The sequence below is a fragment of the Megascapheus bottae genome, chromosome 35, assembly GCF_031878675.1.
Source record: "Megascapheus bottae isolate mThoBot1 chromosome 35, mThoBot2.hap1, whole genome shotgun sequence".
Lineage (NCBI taxonomy): Eukaryota > Metazoa > Chordata > Mammalia > Rodentia > Geomyidae > Megascapheus > Megascapheus bottae.
The window spans coordinates 1,719,073-1,742,640 of NC_143543.1; the positions used below are offsets into that span (position 1 = coordinate 1,719,073).

Here is a 23,568-nt window from a genome sequence, read left to right on the forward strand (position 1 = left end):
TGACTTGCTTGGACTATATTTCCCAGGGTGCACTGCAAAACAGGGACGTGGTTAAAAAACAAGAATCACAGCGTGGCCGGACTACATTTCCCGGCGTGCCTTGCCAAGAAGGGGTGTGACGCAGTGCGTCCGAGTCCTAGAACGCCGGCCGCGTTCGGAGCGGCGGGCGGTGTTGACTACATTTCCCGGCGTGCGTCGCGAGACGGGCCAGGGCGGCGGCGGCGGCGGCGGCGGCGGCGGCGGGCGCGGCGGACGGCGCGGGGAGTCCGGGGCGGGAGCCCCTGGGCGGGCGTCTCCGGGCGCTCCCGGATGCGGAGAAGCTGGGGCGGCGCCGGCGCGGGAGGAAGATGGACGCGGTGGAGCGGGCGCCCGCCGCCTCGGCGCCCAGCCCGCGGGGCCGTCCGGGCCGGGGTCGGCCTCCGAAGCTGCAGCGCGCGAGCGCCCGGGGCGGCGGCGGCGGGGGCGGCGGGGGCGGCGGCGCGGCCCGGGGCGCCGAGAAGCCGCCTCACCTGGCGGCGCTGGTGCTGGCGCGCGGCGGCAGCAAGGGCATCCCGCTGAAGAACATCCGGCGCCTGGCCGGCGTGCCGCTCATCGGCTGGGTGCTGCGCGCCGCGCTCGACTCGGGCGTCTTCCAGAGGTGTGTGCGCGTGCGCGCGGGGCGGCGGGGGCGCGCGCGGGGCGGGGGCGCGCACGCCGGGGCCCGGGGGCCTCCACGCAGCCCCGGGGGCTCGCGTGCGCGGTTCCCGGGCCCGATCGGGCCGCGCGCCCCTCGGTCCGTCCCCGAGGCGATCGCGGGGTCCCCACGTCCCCCCCACCCCACCCTCCCTCCCCCCGCGACCTGGACGGAGCCCCTCGGTCCGTCCCCGAGGCGATCGCGGGGTCCCCACGTCCCCCCCACCCCACCCTCCCTCCCCCCGCGGCCTGGACGGAGCCCCTCGGTCCGTCCCCGAGGCGATCGCGGGGCCCCCACGTCCCCCCCACCCCACCCTCCCTCCCCCCGCGGCCTGGACGGAGCCCCTCGGTCCGTCCCCGAGGCGATCGCGGCGTCCCCACGTCCCCCCCACCCCACCCTCCCTCCCCCCGCGGCCTGGACGGAGCCCCTCGGTCCGTCCCCGAGGCGATCGCGGGGCCCCCACGTCCCCCCCACCCCACCCTCCCTCCCCCCGCGGCCTGGACGGAGCCCCTCGGTCCGTCCCCGAGGCGATCGCGGGGTCCCCACGTCCCCCCCACCCCACCCTACCTCCCCCCGCGGCCTGGACGGAGCCCCTCGGTCCGTCCCCGAGGCGATCGCGGGGTCCCCACGTCCCCCCCACCCCACCCTCCCTCCCCCCGCGGCCTGGACGGAGTCCCTCAGTCCGTCCCGGAGACGATCACGGGGCCCCCACGTCCCTCCCACCCCACCCAAATCCCCCCTCCTGCAGCCTAGACGAAGCCCCCTCGGTTCCCGCCCCGCCGACCTGTCAGACACAGGGTGGGGTGGGGATCGAACCCCCCCCCAACTCGGGAGTTCACGGGTGGGGCCCAGACCCAGGGGAGAAAGGCTGTGGGTGGAAGAGAAAGCAGCCTGGGTCCCCACCCCCCCCCACCGCGGGAGGAGGGAGTGGGGAAGCTGGGGACCGGGGTGGAGGAGGGGGTGGAGGGGGTGGAAGGCCAGGCCTTGCATCTCCCGCCCTGATGGAGGTGTCTGAGAACACAAGAAACATGAACCCGGCCCCGTTATGAGCACATAACGAGAAACCCACCCACCGTGGGCTCCACAGACCCCTACCGTGTGTGCCCAGGCCCTGGGCTGGGACCACAGCCAGGAGCGGGGGTGAGGGGGGGACAGCAGAGAAATCAGTCTCAGCCGCCACCTGTGAGCTGGGGTTCCCCCACACACACCCCCTTTTGGGGGTGATCACTTGTGATATTCTTTGTCCCCCCACGCTTCCTCCCCCCAAAGAAAAGCATCTCACTGGATAAAGCCCCCCCGTGAGGAACGTGGGTGAATTAATCCTGTTTTCATACATCCACATACAGCTGCGCAAGAAGGCCGTGCACAGGGACTTCTTCAACACCCCCCCCCCAAGGACCGATAATGCGTGGATAATGGCTGTCACACTGGGGCCAGGGTGTGGCGTGTGTGGCTTCTTATCCTTGGAGCCACCTGTGGTATCTGCCACCATGGCAATAGTAAAGGGGGAAAAAAAAAAAAAGTCAGGCTGGACACTGGGGGTGGCTCACACCTGCCATCCCAGCGACTCAGGAGGCTGAGAGCTGAAGGTCGAGCCCCCTAGCACAGTCCCTAGCCCAGAGGAAGCCATCTAACATTCACACGGTCCCTTCTTGCATCAGAGGATCAGTCTTCTCTCCTCCGGGGCCTCAGTTTTCCATACTTGCAAAATGACAAATGAGGAATTAGCATTGACCTTGACAATGTTCCTGCCTCTAATTGGGGCTTGAACTCGGGCCCTGGGCTCTGTCCCTGAACTCTTTTGCTCAAGGCTCTACCACTCTGACCACTGGAGCGCCCCCCCCCCCCCTGTTTTTCTGGTGGTTTATTGGAGATAAAGAGTCGCACCTACGTTCCCTGCCCAGGCTGGCTTTGAACCAGGATCCTCAGATGTCAGCCTCCTGCGTGGCTGGTGTGACAGGTGTGAGCCGCCAACGGTGAGGCAAGAAATGGCCTTTATTCTGTGTTTCAGCTTTTGGCAGAGTTGGTCTCTCAAAGAAAGGCCAGATAGTAAATATCGTAGGCTCTGCAGGCCAGATGGCATGTGGCAATGCTCGCTCAGTGCTCGTGTGACGTGAGTATTCAAAAGATTGCACAAGAGCCGGGAGTGTGGCCTAGTGGTTAAAGTGCTCGCCTAGCATGCACGAAGACCCGGGTTCGATTCCTCGGTACCACATGCATAGAAAAAAGCCAGAAATGGTGCTGTGGCTCAAGTGGTAGAGCTCTAGCCTTGAGAAAAATCCAAGGACAGTGCTCAGGCCCTGAGCTCAAGCCCAGGCAAAAAAAAAAAAAATTGCACAAGTGAATGGGTGTGGCTGTACCCATGCCAGTAACACATGGCAAGCAGACATGGGCTGAGATACAAGGAAGCTCGTGAGGTATAAGAAAGCTCAGCTCCTTGTGAACAAAGATCGCCTGTTCATCTGGCCCGCCTTGTGTTTAACTGCTCATTGAAAATAGGTTTCAGATTTTATGATTTGATAGGACCCCAGGACTTTGGTCTGCCCAGCCCTCACCCAAACCCACTCCCATCTTCCTTGCCTCAGCAAATATTTACCCTTAGAAGGAAAAGGAGGAGATGGGTAGCTTCCTGATATGTGTATTTAAAGGTCAGAGGACACCACAAGAGGTCATTCTCATTTTGTTTTGCTTTTGTTTTAATAACCTGTGGTTTGCTATACCTCAGGCAGATTTCTCTGCTTAGCAGGTTAACAAAAGTCAGCCTTTTTCAGAGCTGCCAATTATTGTACTAATTAGGATAATAGAAGCCACTCAGGAGGCTGAGATCTGAGGGTGGTGGTTCAATTCCCAAGAAACTCGGTGAGACTCTTAACTCCAGTGAACCACAAAAAGGCAGGAGAGGAGCTGTGGATCAAGGGGTAGAGCGCTAGCCTTGTGCAAAACAAGTTTGGAGATGGCACGCGGACCCTGAGTTCAAGCCCTCCCCACCCCCCCAAAAAAACCAAAAACCTCAATAGATTAAGAAACTTTTATTTCTTCCTATTTTGTGGAACTGTAGCTAGGGCGTTCTTTTAATACATAACAAATATTAAGGAGTACACAAGAACCAACGTGCAACATTTTTGCTGAGGGAAACTGAATTGAATTGCCTTATAATTCTTTACTTTTTTCTTTTGGCCAGTCCCGGGGCTTGAACCCAGAGCCTGGGCACTGTCCAGCACTCTACCACTAAGCCCCCTTCCCAGTCCAGTTCTTGACATTTTAAAGCAGTTATGAGTTCACAGTACTGAATTATGGCGAAGGTACTTTTCCGTGACCCTGCATGGTGTTCTTTTCTTTCCGAGGGAGGAGGAAAAGGGGGAGCGGCTTGGCGATTTAATTTGCTTCCATTTTTCTTTTTTTACCACCTGAACAGTGTGTGGGTGTCAACAGACCATGATGAAATAGAGAATATAGCCAAGCAGTTCGGGGCTCAAGTGCATCGGAGAAGTTCGGAAACTTCCAAAGACAACTCTACCTCTCTCGATGCCATTGTGGAATTCCTCAAGTACCACAATGGTAGGGTTCACTTCTCACCCCTTCATTCTGCTGTGCGTAGTCTTTTGTTGTTGTTGATGTTCTGCGACTGTCCTGGGGCTTGAACTCGGGACCGAGGCGCTGTCCCTGAGCTTCTTTTCACTCAAGGCTGGCCCTCTACCACATTGAGCCACGGTCCACTTCCAGTTTTCTGGTGATTCATTGAAGATAAGAGTCTTAGGGACTCTCATGCCCTGGCTGGCTTTGAACTGCGATCTTCAGGAGACAGGGAAGAGAGAGAGGGAATGGGCGGGGGGGGGGGGAAGCTCTGCCAACCCTCCTGTACCCCAGTCAATGAGCACCCATCCTCCCTCCTCTGAGCACATCAGACTCTCCGCCCATATGGCACAGTCCGGGGGTTGGATCTGCCTTCAGGAAGCATTTCATAATTCCTGAAACAATATACCATCCATATCCTGGATGTCGTTAAACGGGACCACAAGGTGAGTATACGAAGATGGAAAAAGCTCAGACCCCAGGTACAAAACAAGCCACGCAGTACCTATAAAATAAAGAGCAAGCTGGGCGCCATGGCTCACGCCCATCATCCCAGCTACTCAGGAGGCTGAGATCTAAGGATCGAGGTTCAAATCTAGCCCGGGCAGGACTTCATTCCCCCAGAATGTGGGTACAGAAGTGGGGGTGGGGGGGTGGCAGGAGACACAGCTGCTTGTCACTTTGCCCCTGGGCGCTGTGTGTGACACCCGCCCTCCCTTCTGTGGTGTCCCTCAGAGGTGGACATCGTGGGAAATATCCAGGCCACGTCGCCCTGCCTCCACCCCTCGGATCTGCAGAAAGTGGCGGACATGATCCAGGAAGAAGGCTATGACTCCGTGTTCTCCGTGGTCAGGCGCCACCAGTTCCGATGGAGTGAGATCCAGAAGGGAGGTAAAGCTGCACTGCCAGGGCCTCCGGGGCGCTCAGAGGCCGTTCTCCTGTTCTTGGGCAAGGCGAACCCTGAATCCCTCTTCTGTGCTTTCTCCTTTTCTTCCTTCGTTTTGACATTGTTTGTTTTTCCGTGCCGATCCTGGGTTTGAACTCATGACCTGGGTACTGTCCCCGAGCCTTTTCACTAGCCATTTACACTTTACCCCTTGAGCCCCACCTCCACATTCAGCTTTCTGCCACTTCATTGAAGATTAGAGTCTCACAGACTGATCTTGAACCACGATCCTCAGATCTCAGCCTGCTGAGTAGCTGGGATGACAGGCGCGAGCCTTGATGCCCAGATGTTTTTGTTTAATTAAAGAACTTATTAACATTGATTTTTACAGCATATTTCAAATGCATATTTAACAAACAAGTATTCAAGAAGGGAATCTATACAGTCACTGGCACTTAGATTAATATGTATCTATGACATACAAACCCTCAACCTAATTTTCATTATGTTCTAAAATCTATGTAATAAAGTCATAGAGTCATAGGTTTTTATGTCTATGTAGTTGTGTTTATATTTCCCGTACTATGTCCATAGCATTGGGTATGCAACTATTGAGTTCTTACTCTTGCACTGTTTGGATTTAATAGCCACATATTAAGGATACCATGCGCCTTTTGTTCCTTAGGTCTTGACTTGTCTCACTCAGCATGATTCGCTCTAGATTCATTCACTTCCCTGCGAATGCCATTATTTTATCTTGTCTGTTGGCTATGTAGAATTCCATTGTGTATATATACCATATTTTCTGTATCCATTCACCTGCAGTAGGGCATCTGGATTGTTTCCATCGCCTGGCTATTGTGAATAGTGCAGAGATGAACATAGCTGAACAGGTGTCCTTATCATACCTTGGGTCATGGTGTTCAGGATAGATGCCCAGGAGTGGTATGGCGGGATCGTAGGGAAGGTCTATTTTCAGTTCTTTAAGAAACCTCCACACTGCTTTCCAGAGTGGCTGCACTAGTCTGCATTCCCACCAGCAGTGCAGTAGGGTTCCTTTTTCTCCACAACCCCGCCAGCAACTGTCATTGAGTTCAAAATCTTGGCCATTCTTGTTGGGGTAAGGTGGTATCTTAGGGTTGTTTTTATTTGCATTTCCTTTATGACCATAGATGATGAACATTTTCTCATATGTTTTTCTGCCATTTTAATCTCTTCTGCTGATAAGTCTCTCTTTAGTTCCCTTGCCCCTTTAGTGAATGGTTTATTGGGTTTTCGGGGGATTAATTTCTTGAGTTCCCTGTAGATACTGGATATTAAGCATTTGTCAGATGTATTATTGGTAAATATCTTTTCCCAGTTGGTTGGCTGTCTCTCTACTTTCGCGGTTATGCTTTTATCTATACAGAAACTTTTTATTTTTAGGTAGTCCCATTTATCGAGTCTTTCTCCGATCTGTTGTGACCCTGGGATTCTGTTCAGGCCTGTGCCTATGAGTTCTAGTGTCTCTCCTACATTATCATGTAGCAGTTTCACAGTTTCCGGTCTGACGTTGAGGTCTTTGATCCACTTTGAGTTAATGCTTGTGCATGGCGAAAGGCTAGGGTCAATTTTTAGTTTTCTGCATGTGGCTGCCCAGTTTTGCCAGCGCCAATAATTGAATAGACTGTGTTTGTTCCACTGTATATCTTTGGCTCCTTTGTCAAATACAAGTTGCCTATAGGTATATGGTTCTATTTCTGGGTCTTCTATTCTGTTCCACTGATCTTCTGGTCTGTTTTTGTGCCAATACCAAGCAGTTTTTGTTACTATGGCTCTATAGTAGAGTTTGAAGTCTGGTATTGTAATACCTCCTGCATTGCTCTTTTTGCCTAGAATTGTTTTGGCTATTCCAGGTCCTTTTTGTTCCATATGAACCTTTGGATTATATCTTCTATTTCAGTAAAGAATGTCTTTGGGATTTTGATGGGGATTGCATTGTATTTGTACATCAATTTTGGCAGTATAGCCATTTTCACTATATTGGTTCTCCCTAGTCATGAGCTTGGGATGTCTTTCCATTTCCTAGTGTCCTCTTTAATTTCTTTCATTAGGTTTTTATAGTTTTCATTAAATAATTCCTTTGCATCTTTGGTTGAGTGAATTCCTAAGTATTTTATTCTTTTGGGGGCTATTGCGAATGGGATCATTTTCTTGATTTGGCCTTCTGTTTGTGTATTGTTGGTGTACAAGAAGGCTACTGACTTCTAAAGATTGATTTTGTATCCTGCCACTTTGCTAAAGTGGTTTATTAATTCTAGTAGTTTGGGAGTGGAGCTTATTGGGTCACTCAAGTAGAGGATCATGTCGTCTGCGAATAGGGATAGTTTAATTTCTTCTTTCCCTATGTGGATCCCTTTGATGTCCTTTTCTTGTCTTATTGCTCTGGCTGAGGGTTCCAGCACTATATTGAAGAGAAGTGGAGAGAGTGGGCATCCCTCTCTAGTTCCTGATTTTAAGGTGAATGGTTCCAGTCTTTCTCCATTTAGTATAATGCTGGCTGTAGGTTTGTCATATATGGCTTTCACTCATTCAGGATGCCATGGTTTCTCTGTGCCATGTCCTCGGCCGAGATGTAGAGTTACGTTTTGGAATTGATTTACCAAATCCCAGAAATGAGATCCGGCAAGAATCTATTCAGTGCTCAGCACTACTGGCTCCCGCCTGTCGTCCCAGCTGCTCAGGAGGCTGAGATCTGAGGATCACAGGTTCAAAGCCAGCCCAGGCAGGAAAAACCAAGAGACTCTGATCTCCAGAAAACCACACGTGGAGCTGTAGCTCAAGTGATAGAGCGCCAGCCTTGAGTACAAAGAGCTCAGTCACAGTGCCCAGGGGAAAAAGAAAAAACTTCTAGTCCTTGTATGTAGATAAATGAACATGGTTGGTTTTGTTCGCTTTTTCTGACGTTTCTGAGCGCGCCTCCTCTGTGTGCAAAGCCAGGTCCAGTGACAGAGAGCCTCTTTGCTTTTAGTTCGCGAGGTGACAGAGCCACTGAACCTGAACCCCGCCAAGCGGCCTCGGCGACAGGACTGGAGCGGGGAGCTGTACGAGAATGGCTCCTTCTACTTTGCCAAAAGGCACCTGATCGAGATGGGCTACCTGCAGGTACGTCTGCATGTTCAACACGAGGAACGCAGCTCGTGCCTCACGCCTGGCGTCCCAGCCACTCGAGAGGCTGAGATCTGAGGATCTAAAGTTCAAAGCCCGGGAAGTCCGTGAGACTCTGATCTCCAATGCGCCACCAGGAAACCGGAAGTGGCATTGAGTTCCAGCCCCAGGATCAACACAAACTAGAGAATTGGTGAAATTCGCTGAGATTATCTGTGGCCTGGGTTTTCTGTTTTGGTTTTTTTTCCCCTCTCAGAAGGAAAGCGTTCTTGGTGTGCAGCTTCCATTTTCCTGGCTGGTTCGTTTTTCTGTGCCCAGGTAGGACTTAGAACCCAGTACTCCCTGCTGTTTGTGTTGCTGTCTCCTAGGGAGGGAAGATGGCCTACTATGAGATGCGAGCCGAGCACAGCGTGGACATAGACGTGGACGTTGACTGGCCCATCGCTGAGCAGAGAGTGCTAAGGTAAAACAGCAAGAGACGCCCGCCGAGCTGGAAGAGCAGGGCAGGGGCTGTGGGCATAATTGTTGGTTGTTTTGTTTTTGTGCGGGTCCTGGGGATTTGAACTCAGGGCCTGGGCGCTGTCCCCGAGCTTAAGGCTAGTGTTGAACCATTTGAACCACGGCTCCACTTGCTTTTTTTTCTTTTTTTCTGCTTCATTGGAGATCTTGCCCCAGCTGACTTCAAGCCAGGATCCTCAGACCTCAGCCTCCTGAGTAGCTGAGATGGCCGGCGTGAGCCACCAGGACCCCTGCTTGAGATTGGGTTTCTAGCAGGATTTTTCCTGATGCCCGAGGATGTCGGTCCTTGGCTTGCTCGCCTCTGGTAGCTGGGTACAGACGAGGCCCCTGCTGTAAATCTGTTCTGTGGGCTGAGAAAGGTGGGGTGTCCGCCCCACAGGTCTGGCTGTGTCCACGCAGTGGGTTTGAGGACACCGTGCAGACAGTTACAAAAGCGGGACGTGTCAGCTGGCCATCCAGTGTTGCCATGACAACTGCAGGTGGACTTAAAGGTCCGTCTCGGTTTCTTTTAGATACGGCTATTTTGGCAAGGAGAAGCTGAAGGAGATAAAACTTTTGGTTTGCAATATCGATGGGTGTCTCACCAACGGCCACGTGTACGTGTCAGGAGACCAGAAAGAAATCATATCTTACGATGTAAAAGATGCCATTGGGATAAGTTTGTTAAAGAAAAGTGGTGTCGAGGTATGTGGATATGGCGATTTGTGTGTTTAAATGAAATTTCAATTCAGAAGCAACATGTAAGGAAATGTGAGGTTAAGCTTTGTAGTATTCACTGTTGAGATAACTGCAGTTTAGCCTTTATGTGCTGAAAAAAAAATGATTAATCACGTTTCCTTTTGGGTGAGAGAAATGAGGAGATTTGTAATTAGCAAATACTGTGTGTTTTGGGTATTATTAGTATTTTTAGAAAGGGGTTATAACATCCTAAGTCAAGAGATGAGTCCAGTATGTCTTGATCACTGTCACCTGTCCCTCCATTTCCTCCTCCCTCCCCTCCCCTCAGACTACTTAGTTGATTGTTTGCATATAATGTCCATTCTGTAAAATATACAGTGATTAGGTTCATTAATGATACGGTTTATCCAGGAAAATCTGAGTGTATGCCAAAAAAGACCAAGCCGATATTTACCATAAGATCCAGCAATAAGGAAGATTTTTCCAGTCTACCTTGGGAATTTTTTTACTATCGCATATTCTTTTGAGTGAATTTTTGTGTGTGTCCACGCCAGCCCTGAGGCTTGAACTTGAGACCTGGGTGCTGTCCCTGGAGAATTTTTGTTTTTTCCTCAAGTCTGATGCTCTATCACTTGAGCCACACCTCCACTTTAAGCATTTTAGTGGCTCATGGCAAATAAGGGTCTCACAGACTTTCTGGCCCGGGCTGGCTTCAAACCATGATCCTCACATCTCAGCCACCTTCGTAGCTGAAGATATCAGGCGTGAGCCTGCTTGAATGAAGCTTTTCATTTGAGATCATTTCATGGTTTTAAAATCATTGGAAAGACCTAGGGGTCTTTAATAAGTTGCTAAGCAGCCAGGGAGATTTTTAAGACTTCCCATCTGAACTAGGGTACAGAAAAGTCTGGAACTGGTAGCAGACAGCGTGAGCGGTGTCTTAGGTTCCTGGAGAGAGGCTGCATTCAGTCACTGTGAGATGGTGAGCCGGGATGGTTGTTTGTTCTCTGCACCGGCCTGCGTGTGCAAGGCCCGGGGGGCTTTCGTCTCCCTCTTCCTGCTGAGCTCTTGGTCTTCCGTGCGGGCTTTGGGGTTTTGCAGGTCCGCTTCGTCTCCGAAAGGACGTGTTCCAAGCAGACCCTCGCTTCCTTGAAGCTGGACTGCAAAATGGAGATCAGCGTGTCAGACAAGCTGGCCGTGGTGGACGAATGGAGGAAGGAGATGGGGCTTTGCTGGAAGCAAGTGGCTTATCTCGGTCAGTCCGTCAGCCAGTCCCGGGGAAGTCTGCACACACACACACACACACACACAATGTAGAGAGACAAAGCATTCAGCCAAAGCCCTGTACTCCTAGCTGCTCAGAAGCCTGAGATCTGAGGATCCTCATTCAAAACCAGCCTGGCCAGGGGAGTCCATGAGATTCTTCTCTCTCGTGAACCAGCAAAAAGCAGGAAGTAAAGCTGTGACTCAAGGCGTGGGGCCTTAAGTTCAACCCCTAGGGGGTCAGCACAAGAGAAAAGTAGCTCACGCTTATCATCCTAGCTACTCAGGACGCTGAGATCTGAGGATCGAGGTTCGAAAGCAGCCTGGGTACTAAAGTCCGTGAGACTCTCATCTACAGTGAACCACTAGAAAATGGGGCGTGGGACTGCGGCTCAAGGGATAGGGCGGTAGCCTTAAGCTGAAGAGCTCAGAGACGGCACCCAGGCCCAGAGTTCAAGTCCCACAGCCGACAAAAAAAAAAAAAGGAAAAGAATTGAGGCAGTGTGTAATTCGTGTATGAGATTTGTAATCATCATCAAGCAAAAAGCATATATTTCCTCCCCAACTGATGAAAATGTTTGGTTTCCAATGGCTAAGGAAAACCCTACACTTGAATTATACTTTGAGATTGATTGTTCTGGTTATTAATATCTTTTGTTTTTGCAAAGAGAGGACCCCGGTGCTGTCCCTGAGCTTTTTCACTCAAGGCTCTACCACTCGAGCCCACAGCTTCACTTGGGGCTTTTTGCTGGTTCATTGGAGATCAGAATCTCCTGGACTTTCCTGCCCAGGCTGGCTTTGAACCGTGATCCTCAGATCTCAGCCTCCTGAGATCTGCTGGCTGCAGGTCACTCTTTCTACACAGAGGCTCTCACCGATTGCTGTTTGCATGACAGCTGTTGTTCCTCTGTTTTAGGGAACGAGGTGTCGGATGAGGAGTGCTTGAAGCGGGTCGGCCTCAGTGGGGTCCCTGCCGACGCCTGCTCCTCCGCCCAGAAAGCAGGGGGCTACATTTGCAAGTGCAATGGTGGCCGGGGGGCCATCCGAGAGTTCGCAGAGCACATTTTCCTTCTGATGGAGAAGGTAAATAATTCATGCCAAAAATAAGAGAGGGAAAGACCGGACCTGGCCGCTTGTTGGGATTTGGTTTTTCTTTTTTTTTTCCTTTGCTCAGTGATACAATGATACAGAAAATGTGATGTGATTTCCGCCCCCCCCCCCCCAATCATCATTCCTCGACCTGTGAAATAATGATGTGGCCCTCCCCCCCCCCCCCCCCCCCCCCCGTCTCTCGAGATGATTGCCAGGGAGATGGCAGCATTCCTCCGAATCTTAGTGTAACGCAGGTGTGACCTCATCCACGTTGAGCGTGTACCGCTTTCCCCGCGACGCTGTGTCCTTGTGTGCTTTCCATGACGCCCGGGGTTTTTATTTATTGGAAGCCACACTGCCCCTTAGACGTGGCCTTCCGTTCATAAATAAAATCGCATTTCACAAACTTGACGGCAGCGGCCATTTGTCATGAAGACACCAGCCAAGGGTTTCCTGTAAACACAGTCTGATGGAGTGGCCGCGTGTGCAGGGATGGATGGGCACACCCGGATAAAACCCTGCCAGCCCTGGGGCCTGGCGCCGTCCCTGAGCCTTCTTTCTTGCTCAGGACTCGCGCTCTACTACTTGAACCACAGCGCCACTTCCAGCTTTTTGTTATTATCTCTAAGCAGTTGGATAAAAGAGTTGCCGTTCAGGAAAGCCGTTCATGAGTATAATTGGAGATGGGAATCTTTCCCATTTTCTGCCCGTGCTGGCTTTGAACCGTGATCCTTCAGTCTCAGCTTCCTGAGGAGCTAGGACGTCGGGGCTTCTGACTTGGAGGTTGCTTTTTGAAAAGGGGAGGATCTCACTGTCTGATGGGAAATGTTGGCATATCATTACATACTTCCACCTCGAGACCTACCCTAGGGCAGTTTCAATCAGATTCTATGAGAGCAACGTTACTGGACAATCTCTGTCCCTTGGCAAGTCTCAGAAATGTCCTCTGGCCGAACTGGGGTGAGCCTTTTGCCAATGAGAAGACAGATGGCCAAGCCAGCACGGGACTGACCCTGGAAGCAGAAGGTAAACGTCCTCTGGACGTATGTATACCTTCTAATCTTTGGGTGTAATTTCCGGGCACTGGTGGCTCTATCATCCCAGCTACTCACAGGGCTGAGATCTCGGGATCACAGTTCAAAGCCAACCCCGACCAGGAAAGTCTGGGAGACTCTGATCTCTGATCACCCCTCAAAAAAAAAAATCCCAGAGTGGTTAGTGCTGTGGCTCAAGTGGTAGAGCAACAAAAGCTCAGAGAAAGCGCCACCCAGGCCCTGAGTTCGAGCCCCAAGACCAGCACTCACTCAATAAAAGGAGTGTTCTTCCCATCTAATAGCTAGGGACCTACTACAACAGAAACGGGAATAGCTACCCAAGATCCGACACTAGGTGGCAGTTCTAGAACATTCTCCAGGCAACCTCGATCAGGTCTTTAGTGTGGCGTACGTGTGCTGTGTGGAAGTCGGCACTTGTATGCCATAAGTGTGTATGTAGGTCGTATGCATGTATGTTTGTATGTACACGTGTATATGTAGTTATTAACCCTGCCCAGACCTACCCACTGCGGTGTCTTTTCTGCGTCTTGCCTCCTCATCTTTTGGGTGAACACCCAATAGTGGAACCCTCCAAAGGAGTGACCTCAGGACACCTCCTCTCGGGAACGCAGGTGCCACCGTGCCATCACAGATTTAAGCTGGTGGCTCCCGCCCGTCATCCCAGCTACTGAGGAGCTCAGTTGAAGCTCGGGGTCCTGAGTTCAAGCCCCATGACCAATCGAACCAAAAAAACCCCCAAAGGTGTCATCTCCAGCCCTTCTGTACTCACTGATCCAGAGCTGGGAATGTGTGTATCTGCATATGACTGATTGCGTTTAATCTTTGAAATTTACCGTACAGAAGAATTTCGGGCTTCCGTCTGTATGAGTTCATAGTGTATTCCAGTCTATCTCCAGTCAAATGTATGGGGGCCTGGGCGCTGTCCCTGAGCTCTGTCACTTGAGCCACAGATCTGGTTTTCCGGAGACCAGAGTCTCACAAAACTTTGCTGCCAGGCTGGCTTTGAACCGTGATCCTCAGATCTCGGCCTCCTCGGTAGAAGGGCTGCCCAGTTGTGATCGTTATTATAGCTACTCCTTCCTGCCTTCTGTTTGGACGAATGTGGCTTATAGGTAATGAGCTCTTAGAATTCATCCTGCCTCATTAGAAAGCAAACGCCCGATTTCGGCCCTGCTGTCCTTTCACTCTTACTTTCCCACACAAATAATAACAGTGTCACACAGGATGCTTTTTGACATAGGCACGAAATATGTAATTGTCATCGAAAACGATAATCCACTTTCCACAGAGAGGAGAAATAGTTCCATGTCCTCCAGAGGTCCACCCAGCACAGACGAAAAATGGCTGTCTTTGTCCCCATCAAGAGTATTCCTTCAAGTGTCTGGCCACCTCGCTGTGCTCCATCTTCTCTGTGAATAGTTCATCAAATGCTTCCTTCTGCTTGGATGTAAAATAGTTTATCCAGTCCCCCACCACTCCTGGCCCAGAAAACAAAAACAAAAATGATCAGAACCAACAACAGTGAGGTCCCTTCACCAAAGAAAGATTTTTTTGTTTTCCTCTATCATGGGTCTTGAACTCAGGGCCTGGGCGCTGTCCCTGAGCTGCTTTTCCCTCCAGGCTGGCGCTCCACCCCTTGAGCCGCAGCTCCACGTCTGTTTTTCTGGTGGTTCACTGGAGATCAGAGTCTCCTGGACTTTCCTGCCCAGGCTGGCTTTGAACTGAGATCCTCAGATCTCAGCCTCCTGAGTAGCCATTTTGTAAATTTTCAGATGAGAAACCCACAGATCTGGGGGGGGGGGGAGAATCTGCTGACTGAACCTCCGATTAAAAGCTCCAAATTCCTCCCCTCCCTCACTGACCTTTCCTGAAGACGAGCTTCCGGTCGGAGGTGAGAGTGCAGATAGTATGGTTCGGATCGAAGGTTTCTTTCACCGCGTTTGTCTTCATCTCACTGAATGAGGTTTTCCACGCGATCTGATGGATGTCACTGTCGTTGACGTGCATGCCCAGGAAAGTGGTGATTTTCTTTAAGCTCTTAGAAAAATCCTGAGCGAATACAAATATATATCTATGAATGAAATATGCCCCAAGTAAATAGAGAACACCCCTCAGTCCACTAGACCCACCCATCCCCTGAGACCCCAAAGCAGACTTCCCCTGACCAGTGAAAGATTAGGCGGTGATAAAGGAAATGGATTGAAACATTCACGTGGTGGGAACCTGGCCCGCTGAACTTACTTTCTTCATTTCTTCGTAGTAGAGCATTAGAATGTTTTCATCGTGTCTGTGTTCTTCCCAGCCTAAAATGTGATCGAACCAGGATCCGTACACAACTGGGAGAAAAATGAAGTGTATTATTGCGTTATTGGCAGAAAGGGAGGGAGGGAAGATGAGCTATTTATTGGACTCTCAATTTGATGATTGTTTCAATTCTGTGCCATGCCATGGTGGACAGCTAGAGGACTTCATTATTATTTAAGTTATATTGTGGTTTTGTATTTTTTTTTCTTATGTCAAGTATATACGTGTGTGTGTATCCGATAGAAAGGATATATGTCATCAGGAAAAACAGCAAAAATTGCATTTATACCACGCACTTGTGGCTCACACTTGCCAATCCCAGCTACTCAGGAGATCTGAGAATCACAGTTCAAAGCCAGCCTGGGCGGGAAAATCCATGAGACTCTTTATCTCCAGGGAACCACCAGAAAACTGGAAGTGGCGCTGTGGCAGAAGTGGTATAACGCCAGCCTTGAGAGACAAATGCCAATATTCATACAAGGGAAGAGAGGGAGAGAGGATAGAAAAGAATGCACAGGGAAAAAGACTGGATTTTCCCACATGCGAATTGACAATGGGAGCTCAAATCCTGAGTCACTGGTATATGTGATTCTATCTTGTGTGAAAAGGGCTGCCGCCACCTTCAGAGAATATAAACGGCTCAAAATGCCTGAGCCGTCAATAACCATGTGTCCACAGGGCTTTTTGTTGTTGTTTTGTTTTTGCTTTTTGCCAATCCTGGGGTTTGAACTCAGGCCTGGGCGCTGTCCCTGAGCTTCTTTCACTCAAGGCTGGTGTTCCACCAGTTGAGCCACAGCTCCACGTCTGGTTTTCTTGTGTTTCATTGGAGATCAGAGTCTCATGGACTTTCCTGCCCAGGCTGGCTTTGAACCATGATCCTCAGATCTCAGCCTCCAGAGTGGTTGGAATTAAAGGCCTGAGCCACTGGCCCCTGATTTAGCATTATATTTGAAATGTGTTTTTGTTTTAATGTTTGAATTTTTTTTGCCTTTTCTGTTTCATTTATCAGGTGAGCACTGGGTTATTGTTTGGTTTTATATATGTTTGTGTGTCCTTTTATCCAGGGGACCAAGCCCCCAGTAGTTCATTGTTGTTGTTGTTGTTGTTTAAGAAAAGGTCTTACAAACTGCTCTTCCCCCTGTTGGCCTCCAGCTTCCACCCTCAAAGTCTCTGCCTCCTAAGTAACTGGGATTCCAGGCCTGAGGCAGCTATCTGTCCCCAGCCCGTGGTTCGAATTTTTAGATGAAAGTTCATTTTTAGGGCCGGGAGTTTGGCCTAGTGGAAGGGTGCTTGCCTAGCATGCACGAAGACCTGGGTTCTATCCCCCAGTTCTACATATATAGAAAAAAAAGCCAGGAATGGTGCTGAGGCTCAAGTGGTAGAGCTCTAACCTTGAGAAGAACCACCCAAGGACAGTGCTCAAGCCCTGAGTCTAACCCCAGGACTGGCAAAAAAAAAAAAAAAAAAGTTCATTTTTAAGCCAAACCCTCATTTCCAAGTCACCAGTAGACCTTGGTGCTTTAAAAAAAAAAATAGGCCAAGAGTGTGGCCTAGTGGTAGAGTGTTTGCCTAACATGTATGAAGTCCTGGGTTTGATTCTTCAGTACCACATACACAGAAAAAGCTGGAAATGGTGCTGTGGCTCAAGTGATAGAGCTCTAGCCTTGAGAAAGTCCAAGGACAGTGCTCAGGCCCTGAGTTCAAGACCCAGGACTGGAAAAAAAAAAAAAAAAAGTAAAGAAAAAGCTAGAGATGGCTCATTCTTACCCAACCCGTGTGTCTTAGGATGTGAGGCGTGAACCAGAAAAACAATTCTTTCTAGAAAGCTCTAGAACCACCTCACCATGGAAAGTTCTAGAACGCCCTCCTCAACAGTCACGCCCTTGAACTGTTCCGTTTTCCTCCTTGACCTCAGTCGTCCGTCAACTATTTTCTCCCCCAGAACCCCCAAAACCAATCTGCAGCGTGGTGTTTTGTCACCTCCACACTCTTGTTCCCCTCACTTGACGCTTCCTGTGACTTTGTTTCTCTCTCCCCTTCTCTGCTGCTTGCGAAGTTTATCCAGTGCTGTCAAAATTCCTTGCACTCCCCACTCATTTTTTCATTTTTGAAGGGTCCCTCCCTCAGAAACACAAAATGATTCCCACCCAAAACGCACTCGATGGTCTCTGTAACGCGTGTGTGTGTGTGTGTGTGTGTGTGTGTTCGCATCTGGCGTCTGGAAAAGTCACTGAACAGAGCAATAGTTGTATAAGAAGGCAGAACTCTTTAGCCTGTCATCCTTAGCTCCTAAGGAGGCTGAGATCGGAGGATCCCGGTTCAAAGCCAGCCAGGGTAGGAAAGTCTGTGAGATTCTGATCTCCAATGTAACCACCAAAAAAGCTAGAAGTGGAGCTGTGGCTCAGTTGGGAGAAAAGAATCTCAGGGACAGCGCACCTAGGCCCTGAGTTCAAACCCGAGAGTGAGAGACAGAATCTCTATATACATATCTTAATATATTGATTATATATCAAAGTACACAAGATACGCAGACCTTTTACAAATAATTGCTTATTAAAGTCCTCTGATTGCAAGGAGTGCTTATCTCTGGAGGTCATTTTATACCCGAGACCTTTCTGACATTTTGCTCTCCTCTTCACGTGTTAGCTCCATTTGTGCTGGCTCACAGCTGAGCCAAGCAACCCAGCCAACAGTTGAGCTAATCATCTACTGTTCTGCTAATATATCCATACACTGTAGCTTTTCAAGTGAAGCAGTAACTGTAACTTAGCTTCTGGTAGGATGTCAGATTAGCTCAATGCTTTTTCCTCCTGTATATTTCCTGCACCACTTTATCCTAAGAGGTGTGTGTGTGTGTGTGTGTGTGTTTGAATCCCTGGATTTTGTTTTGTTTTTCTCCTCTCTTTTTCTTTTTGCTCAAGGCTGGCACTCTACCATTTGAGCCACACCTCCACTTGTAGAAGTTTTCAGTGATTCATCAGATTGAAGAGTCTCAGACATTCCTGCCCAGGCTGGTTTTGAACTGTGATCCTCAGATCTCAGCCTTCTGAGTAGCTAAGGATGGCAGGCGTGAGCCACCAACACTGGACTTAGAAATAGATCATTTTGTTAGTCATATTTAAGTTCAGGAATGGAGGCCTGAAGAGTTACATTACAGTAAAGAATATTCAGGGGCAGGAGTGTGGCCTAGTGGTAGAGTGCTCGCCTAGCATGCACGAAGAAGCCCTGGGTTCGATTCCTCAGTACCACATACATAGAAAAAGCCAGAAGTGGTGCTGTGGCTCAAGTGGTAGAGCTCCAGCCTTGAGAAAACCCAAAGACAGTGCCCAGGCCCTGAGTTCAAGGCCATTGACTGGCGGGGGAGAGAATATTCAGAACTTAGCCATGTGCTGGTGGGCTGTGTCATCCCAGCTACTCAGGATGTGAGGATCCCGGTCTGGAAGCCATACCTGAACAGATCAGATCCTGAAAGACATTTATCCTCAATTAACCAGCAATAAAAAAAAAAATAACTAAAAGTATGGCTCAAATAGCAGAGCAGCAGCCTGGAGCTAAATAAATAATAAATAGTCCTAACAAAACCTGCTGGTAGATGAAGAAAAGAAGTGATTTCACATGGCATTCGTTTGTGCACAGCAGAGCCAGCTTCATAAATACATAGGCCAGACGCGTCTAAGCCAACAGAGGCCAGAGAGGTGGAGCGTGCACGCAAGCTTGTGAAGCCAGCTTTCCTCAGGAGTGAGCAAGACAAATGCACTGCTTCGTTACTGTTCTATTTACCATCTCCTCTGAGGAAGAGCTCGAAAAATGCAGCCCACGTCTCCACGCTGGGAAGGTTGGGGTTGTCTTGATAGTAATGGAAGAGAGACACAGCGGTGTCCTTGGGGTTCCTGACGACATAAATGATCTGTGGGCAAAATGAATTTATTCTCGGATGGGAAGAACGTGAAAAGGAATGAAGGAGGGGAGGGGGAAATCCCATTTTCTATAAAGAATAATGGCGATAGAGAAACACGATCTTTGAAAACTCAACAGGAGAAGCTGTCATCCCAGCCCAATCACGAGCTCTGAGGATCAAAGCCAGCTCAGACAGAAAAGACTGTGAGACTCTGAGTTCCAATGTATCACCCCCCCCCCAAAAAAAAATCAGAAGTGGAGCTATGGCTTCAAGAAGTAGGACTGCCAGCCTTGATAAATGGCAAAAGCCAAGCAAGAACGTGTAACCCTGAGCTAAGTCAGGAAGGGCGTGTAAGAAACTTCTAGAAGCTTCTGGAAGCCAGGGTGAGAGGCTAGATTCAATAGGAATGTTTCCTGGCTGATTACACATGGTGGGGTGAATACAAGATATCCTGTTTGCCTCTGAATTGCCGATCGAGGTGGAAAACTCCACTCACTATCATTGAGAACCATTCGCTGAGTCATTTTTCATAGCTGATTGTGTGTTGTGGACAAAGTACAGGTCTTGTGTTTGTACACATGAAGAGAAGTCGGCCCGTCTTGAATGGAGAGATGGGTAAAGGTCGCTGTGTATAGGAATGAAAAATCACCTTTACTCTTGCCTACCCTAGAATGCCTCCTGTCTTGGCTGAGATAATTCACAATTGCGCCACACTTTGGGCTTGCTCTAATTACTCTTCATTCACACAGTCTCGAGGCTCAAAGATCTCAGGGGTTATAATCCACTTTTGGGGGGGGGGAGAAAAGAAAAAAAGGAAGAAAAATGATAGAAATGCAAGCATCTCACTGGCCATTTAGTAAAGAAACAGGCTGTGGGGTTTTGTTTTTTTTCTTAAAAAGAATCATTTGTGTGCAGTATCTAAAGCTATATACCACACCTGCTAGATAAGACGGCATTAAGAAATCAGAATAGTCACTGGAAGAGGTGAGAGGGTAGAAGGGGAAGGGTAGAATTATGGGGAGGGGAAATAGCAACCATTAAATAAAACAGCAAACACAAGTTGTGTTTGCAACCGAGATTAGAGATAGGAAGGAAAAAAAAAGGAGAGGCAAGAAATCCTAAGAACCGGGTACCCGCCTGTCATCCCAGCTCCTCAGGAGGCTGAGCTCTGAGGATCGGGGTTCAAAGCCAGCCTGGGCAGGAAAGTCCAGGAGACTCTGATCTTCACTTGTCTGAGTTGTCTAAGGTCGTCAGTTCTTTTGTGACTTACACCTTTCACGTCTGCCGCTCGTGGCTCTAACGTGTGCGAAGGTGTGTGTGTGTGTGTGTGTGTGTGTGTGTCTCACGGACACGTGGCTATGTCCTGCTATCCTTTCACACTTCGGGCATTTGCCACTGTGTCTCATTCACGTTCGGGAATTGATTGCCAGAAATTTCCAGGAATTTGGCACCATGGCTGTCTGTCTTTGCTTTTCAAGTCTCCAGTCTTTTCTGACTTCTTTTTTCCTGATCAAAATGGAATTTTCCAGTGTTCTTTAAGCACCCATCTCCAAAATAATAATAATAATAATAATAATAATAATAATAATAACACTGAACATTTTAGAAAATCACGTGTCAGGTAGATTCCATTACCTACAGATTATTGTGTGCATGTCTCAGTATCTTTTAATCAAACCTATGATTGGGGATCTGTGAGTTTTTAAGAACTTCAAATTAATCTTTCTTTTGGGTCACCGGTGGAGCTTGAACTCAGGGCCTGGGCACTGTCTCTGAGCTTCTTTCCCTCCAGGCTGGCGCTCTACCGCTTGAACCACAGCTCCACGTCTGGTTTTCTGGTGGTTCATTGGAGATCGGAGTCTCATGGACTTTCCTGCCCAGGCTGGCTTTGAACCCTGATCCTCAGATCTGAGCCTCCCGAGTTGCTGGGACGACATCCACGAGCCACACATACCACCCGAGCCCAGCTTTCACAGTGCCCTGATATCCAACCCTCCAGCCCAGAACTTTTACCTTGCATTGCTTTTCCTTGATGGCCAAGGGCAACATGGCGTAGCTCAGGTGTGTGGGGATTAACCTCCTCCTGGAATACGTTTTCAGCTCTTCGAACTTTGAAATGTCTCCAAGTTCAAGGGGCGACGTGAGAGCGAGTCTCTCCCTGGAAACTTGCTCAATGACTTCTGCCACCCAGTGGGTGCCTGCACACACACAGAAAATGGCCGGTCATCTCCACGAAACAGACTTCTGGGTGGCAGAGCAGTGAGCAAGGAAGTGTATTCGTTTATTTGCATGACACACCCAACAAAACCCGTGCAAACACTGGAGACCCCAAAACTATCCTACAGCGCACAATCACACCCTGAAGACTCAAAGGGGAAATGAGCTGTGCCCCCGGAACTCGTATCTCTCCCCCCCACCATGAACCACCAAAAAGCTGGAAGTGGTGCTGTGGTTCAAGTGGTAGAGCGCCAGCCTTGACGGAAAGAAGCTCAGGGACAGTGCTCAGGCCCTGAGTTCAAGACCCAGGACTGGCACAAAGGAAAAGAATGGAAGGGTAAAAAAAGGACATTGTTCGCTTGGCTTGTATGTCTCTGGATTCCTGTCGAGTCCACTGCTTTCCATTTGCAATTCCATACAAGGTTTTCCCCAAGTGACTGCAGGGCAATTTACCAACTTAACGCCTGCCTCCTCCACTTTCCCACAATGCCTCTGAGTCCCCAGACCCTGTCTGAGTAGCTCAGTCTTCTCTGCCCTCCACGTCACTTTAAAGCAGCTTTCATCATTGTCCACACGTTGTATATAAATATATATATATACATAAAATGTATATACATCTATCAAGTATATATAAATATATAGCTATCCATAAATATATATAAATCTACCAAGTACATATAAATATATAGCTAGCCATAAATATATATAAATCTACCAAGTATGTATAAATATATAGCTAGCCATAAATATATATAAATCTACCAAGTATGTATAAATATATAGCTATCCATAAATATATATAAATCTACCAAGTACATATAAATATATAGCTATCCATAAATATATATAAATCTACCAAGTATATATAAATAGCTATCCATAAATATATATCAATCTACCAAGTACATATAAATATATAGCAATCCATAAATATATATAAATCTACCAAGTATATATAAATAGCTATCCATAAATATATATCAATCTACCAAGTACATATAAATATATAGCTATCCATAAATATATATCAATCTACCAAGTATATATAAATAGCTATCCATAAATATATATAAATCTACCAAGTACATATAAATATATAGCTAGCCATAAATATATATAAATCTACCAAGTACATATAAATATATAGCTAGCCATAAATATATATAAATCTACCAAGTATATATAAATAGCTATCCATAAATATATATAAATCTACCAAGTACATATAAATATATAGCTATCCATAAATATATATAAATCTACCAAGTATATATAAATATATAGCTATCCATAAATATATATCAATCTATCAAGTATCTATATTTAATATATTTATGTGTGTATGTTTTCTGGTGGTTTCATTGGAGAGCAGAGTCTCATGGACTTTCCTGCTCAGGCTGGCTTTGAACCGCCATCCTCAGATCCCAGCTTCCTGGGTAGCTGGAGTGGCATAAGCCAGCTCATCTGTAAACCTTGAATATCAAGTTTTCCCATTAGTATAAAGCAATGGAAAATTCAGAAACAGAAATGTGTAAACATGAGGGTGATAGCTCTGAATATTGAATTTCTCTTTCAAAAAAAATAATAATAAATAAATAAAGCACGAAAGGCAGCTCACCGGATTTGGGATAAGACACCAGAAACACATCATCTTCTCTGGCCTCGAAGGAATCTAATGAATTGAGCAGCTCCTCTGCTGCCACCGCGGGATACAGCACGCCCTGGAATTTGTGGAGCTGGCTCTGCTGGCTCTGCGCTGACATCTTAGGACAGATGTCTCCAGACACCCTTCCTAAACCAGGCTTGGGGACAGAGCTAGCTCAGATACTGCTGCAGCCTGACTCAGAAAGACAGCACCCATCAGGGGCCAAGGTATAAATACCTCCTGCGAGGCCCTCCAAGAATAATTTTTAAACCATCACTGAGCCAAAGTCTAGGGTAAAAATGATATTATCGGAGCTTTTCTGATAACGCTGGTTGCAAAACATTTCCTCTGCCCGAACTCCCGCAGAAGCTGATGTAAAAGGGCCCTCAGCTATCAGCATGTAATTATTGCACGGGGTACGACTGTGAATCAAATCCTTTGGCCTGAGGAAAGGCTGTGGACGGCTAAATGAATCAGATCCCTCTAGATGTGATCTGGAAACACAAGGAGTGGCGACTGCATTGAAGAAAAGAGAAATCTGATTTTTTCTAGAAATGCCTCTCATCATCCCAGCTACAGGTAGCTGAGATAGGAGAATTGTAGTTCAAAGCCAGCCTG

The 23,568-nt window shown here is 48.5% G+C and overlaps 2 protein-coding genes across 2 annotated transcripts; one reads left to right on the forward strand and one right to left on the reverse strand.

Moving 5' to 3' along the window:
• Positions 1 to 253: 253 nt before the first annotated feature.
• Positions 254 to 11,986, forward strand: Cmas (cytidine monophosphate N-acetylneuraminic acid synthetase). Its single transcript, XM_090324553.1, has 8 exons — positions 254 to 637; positions 4,089 to 4,231; positions 4,982 to 5,137; positions 8,143 to 8,276; positions 8,648 to 8,742; positions 9,311 to 9,482; positions 10,578 to 10,731; positions 11,656 to 11,986. Exons 1-8 carry the CDS (start codon positions 348 to 350, stop codon positions 11,844 to 11,846), a joined length of 1,335 nt encoding a protein of 444 aa, XP_090180679.1. The 5' UTR covers positions 254 to 347; the 3' UTR covers positions 11,847 to 11,986.
• A 2,083-nt stretch (positions 11,987 to 14,069) lies between these two features.
• Positions 14,070 to 23,140, reverse strand: LOC150042489 (sulfotransferase 6B1-like). The gene is made up of 6 exons (XM_090324424.1): positions 22,924 to 23,140; positions 21,102 to 21,286; positions 18,971 to 19,097; positions 15,128 to 15,222; positions 14,749 to 14,935; positions 14,070 to 14,364 (listed from the first exon to the last, which is right to left on the reverse strand). Exons 1-6 carry the CDS (start codon positions 23,066 to 23,068, stop codon positions 14,246 to 14,248), a joined length of 858 nt encoding a protein of 285 aa, XP_090180550.1. The 5' UTR covers positions 23,069 to 23,140; the 3' UTR covers positions 14,070 to 14,245.
• Positions 23,141 to 23,568: the final 428 nt, after the last annotated feature.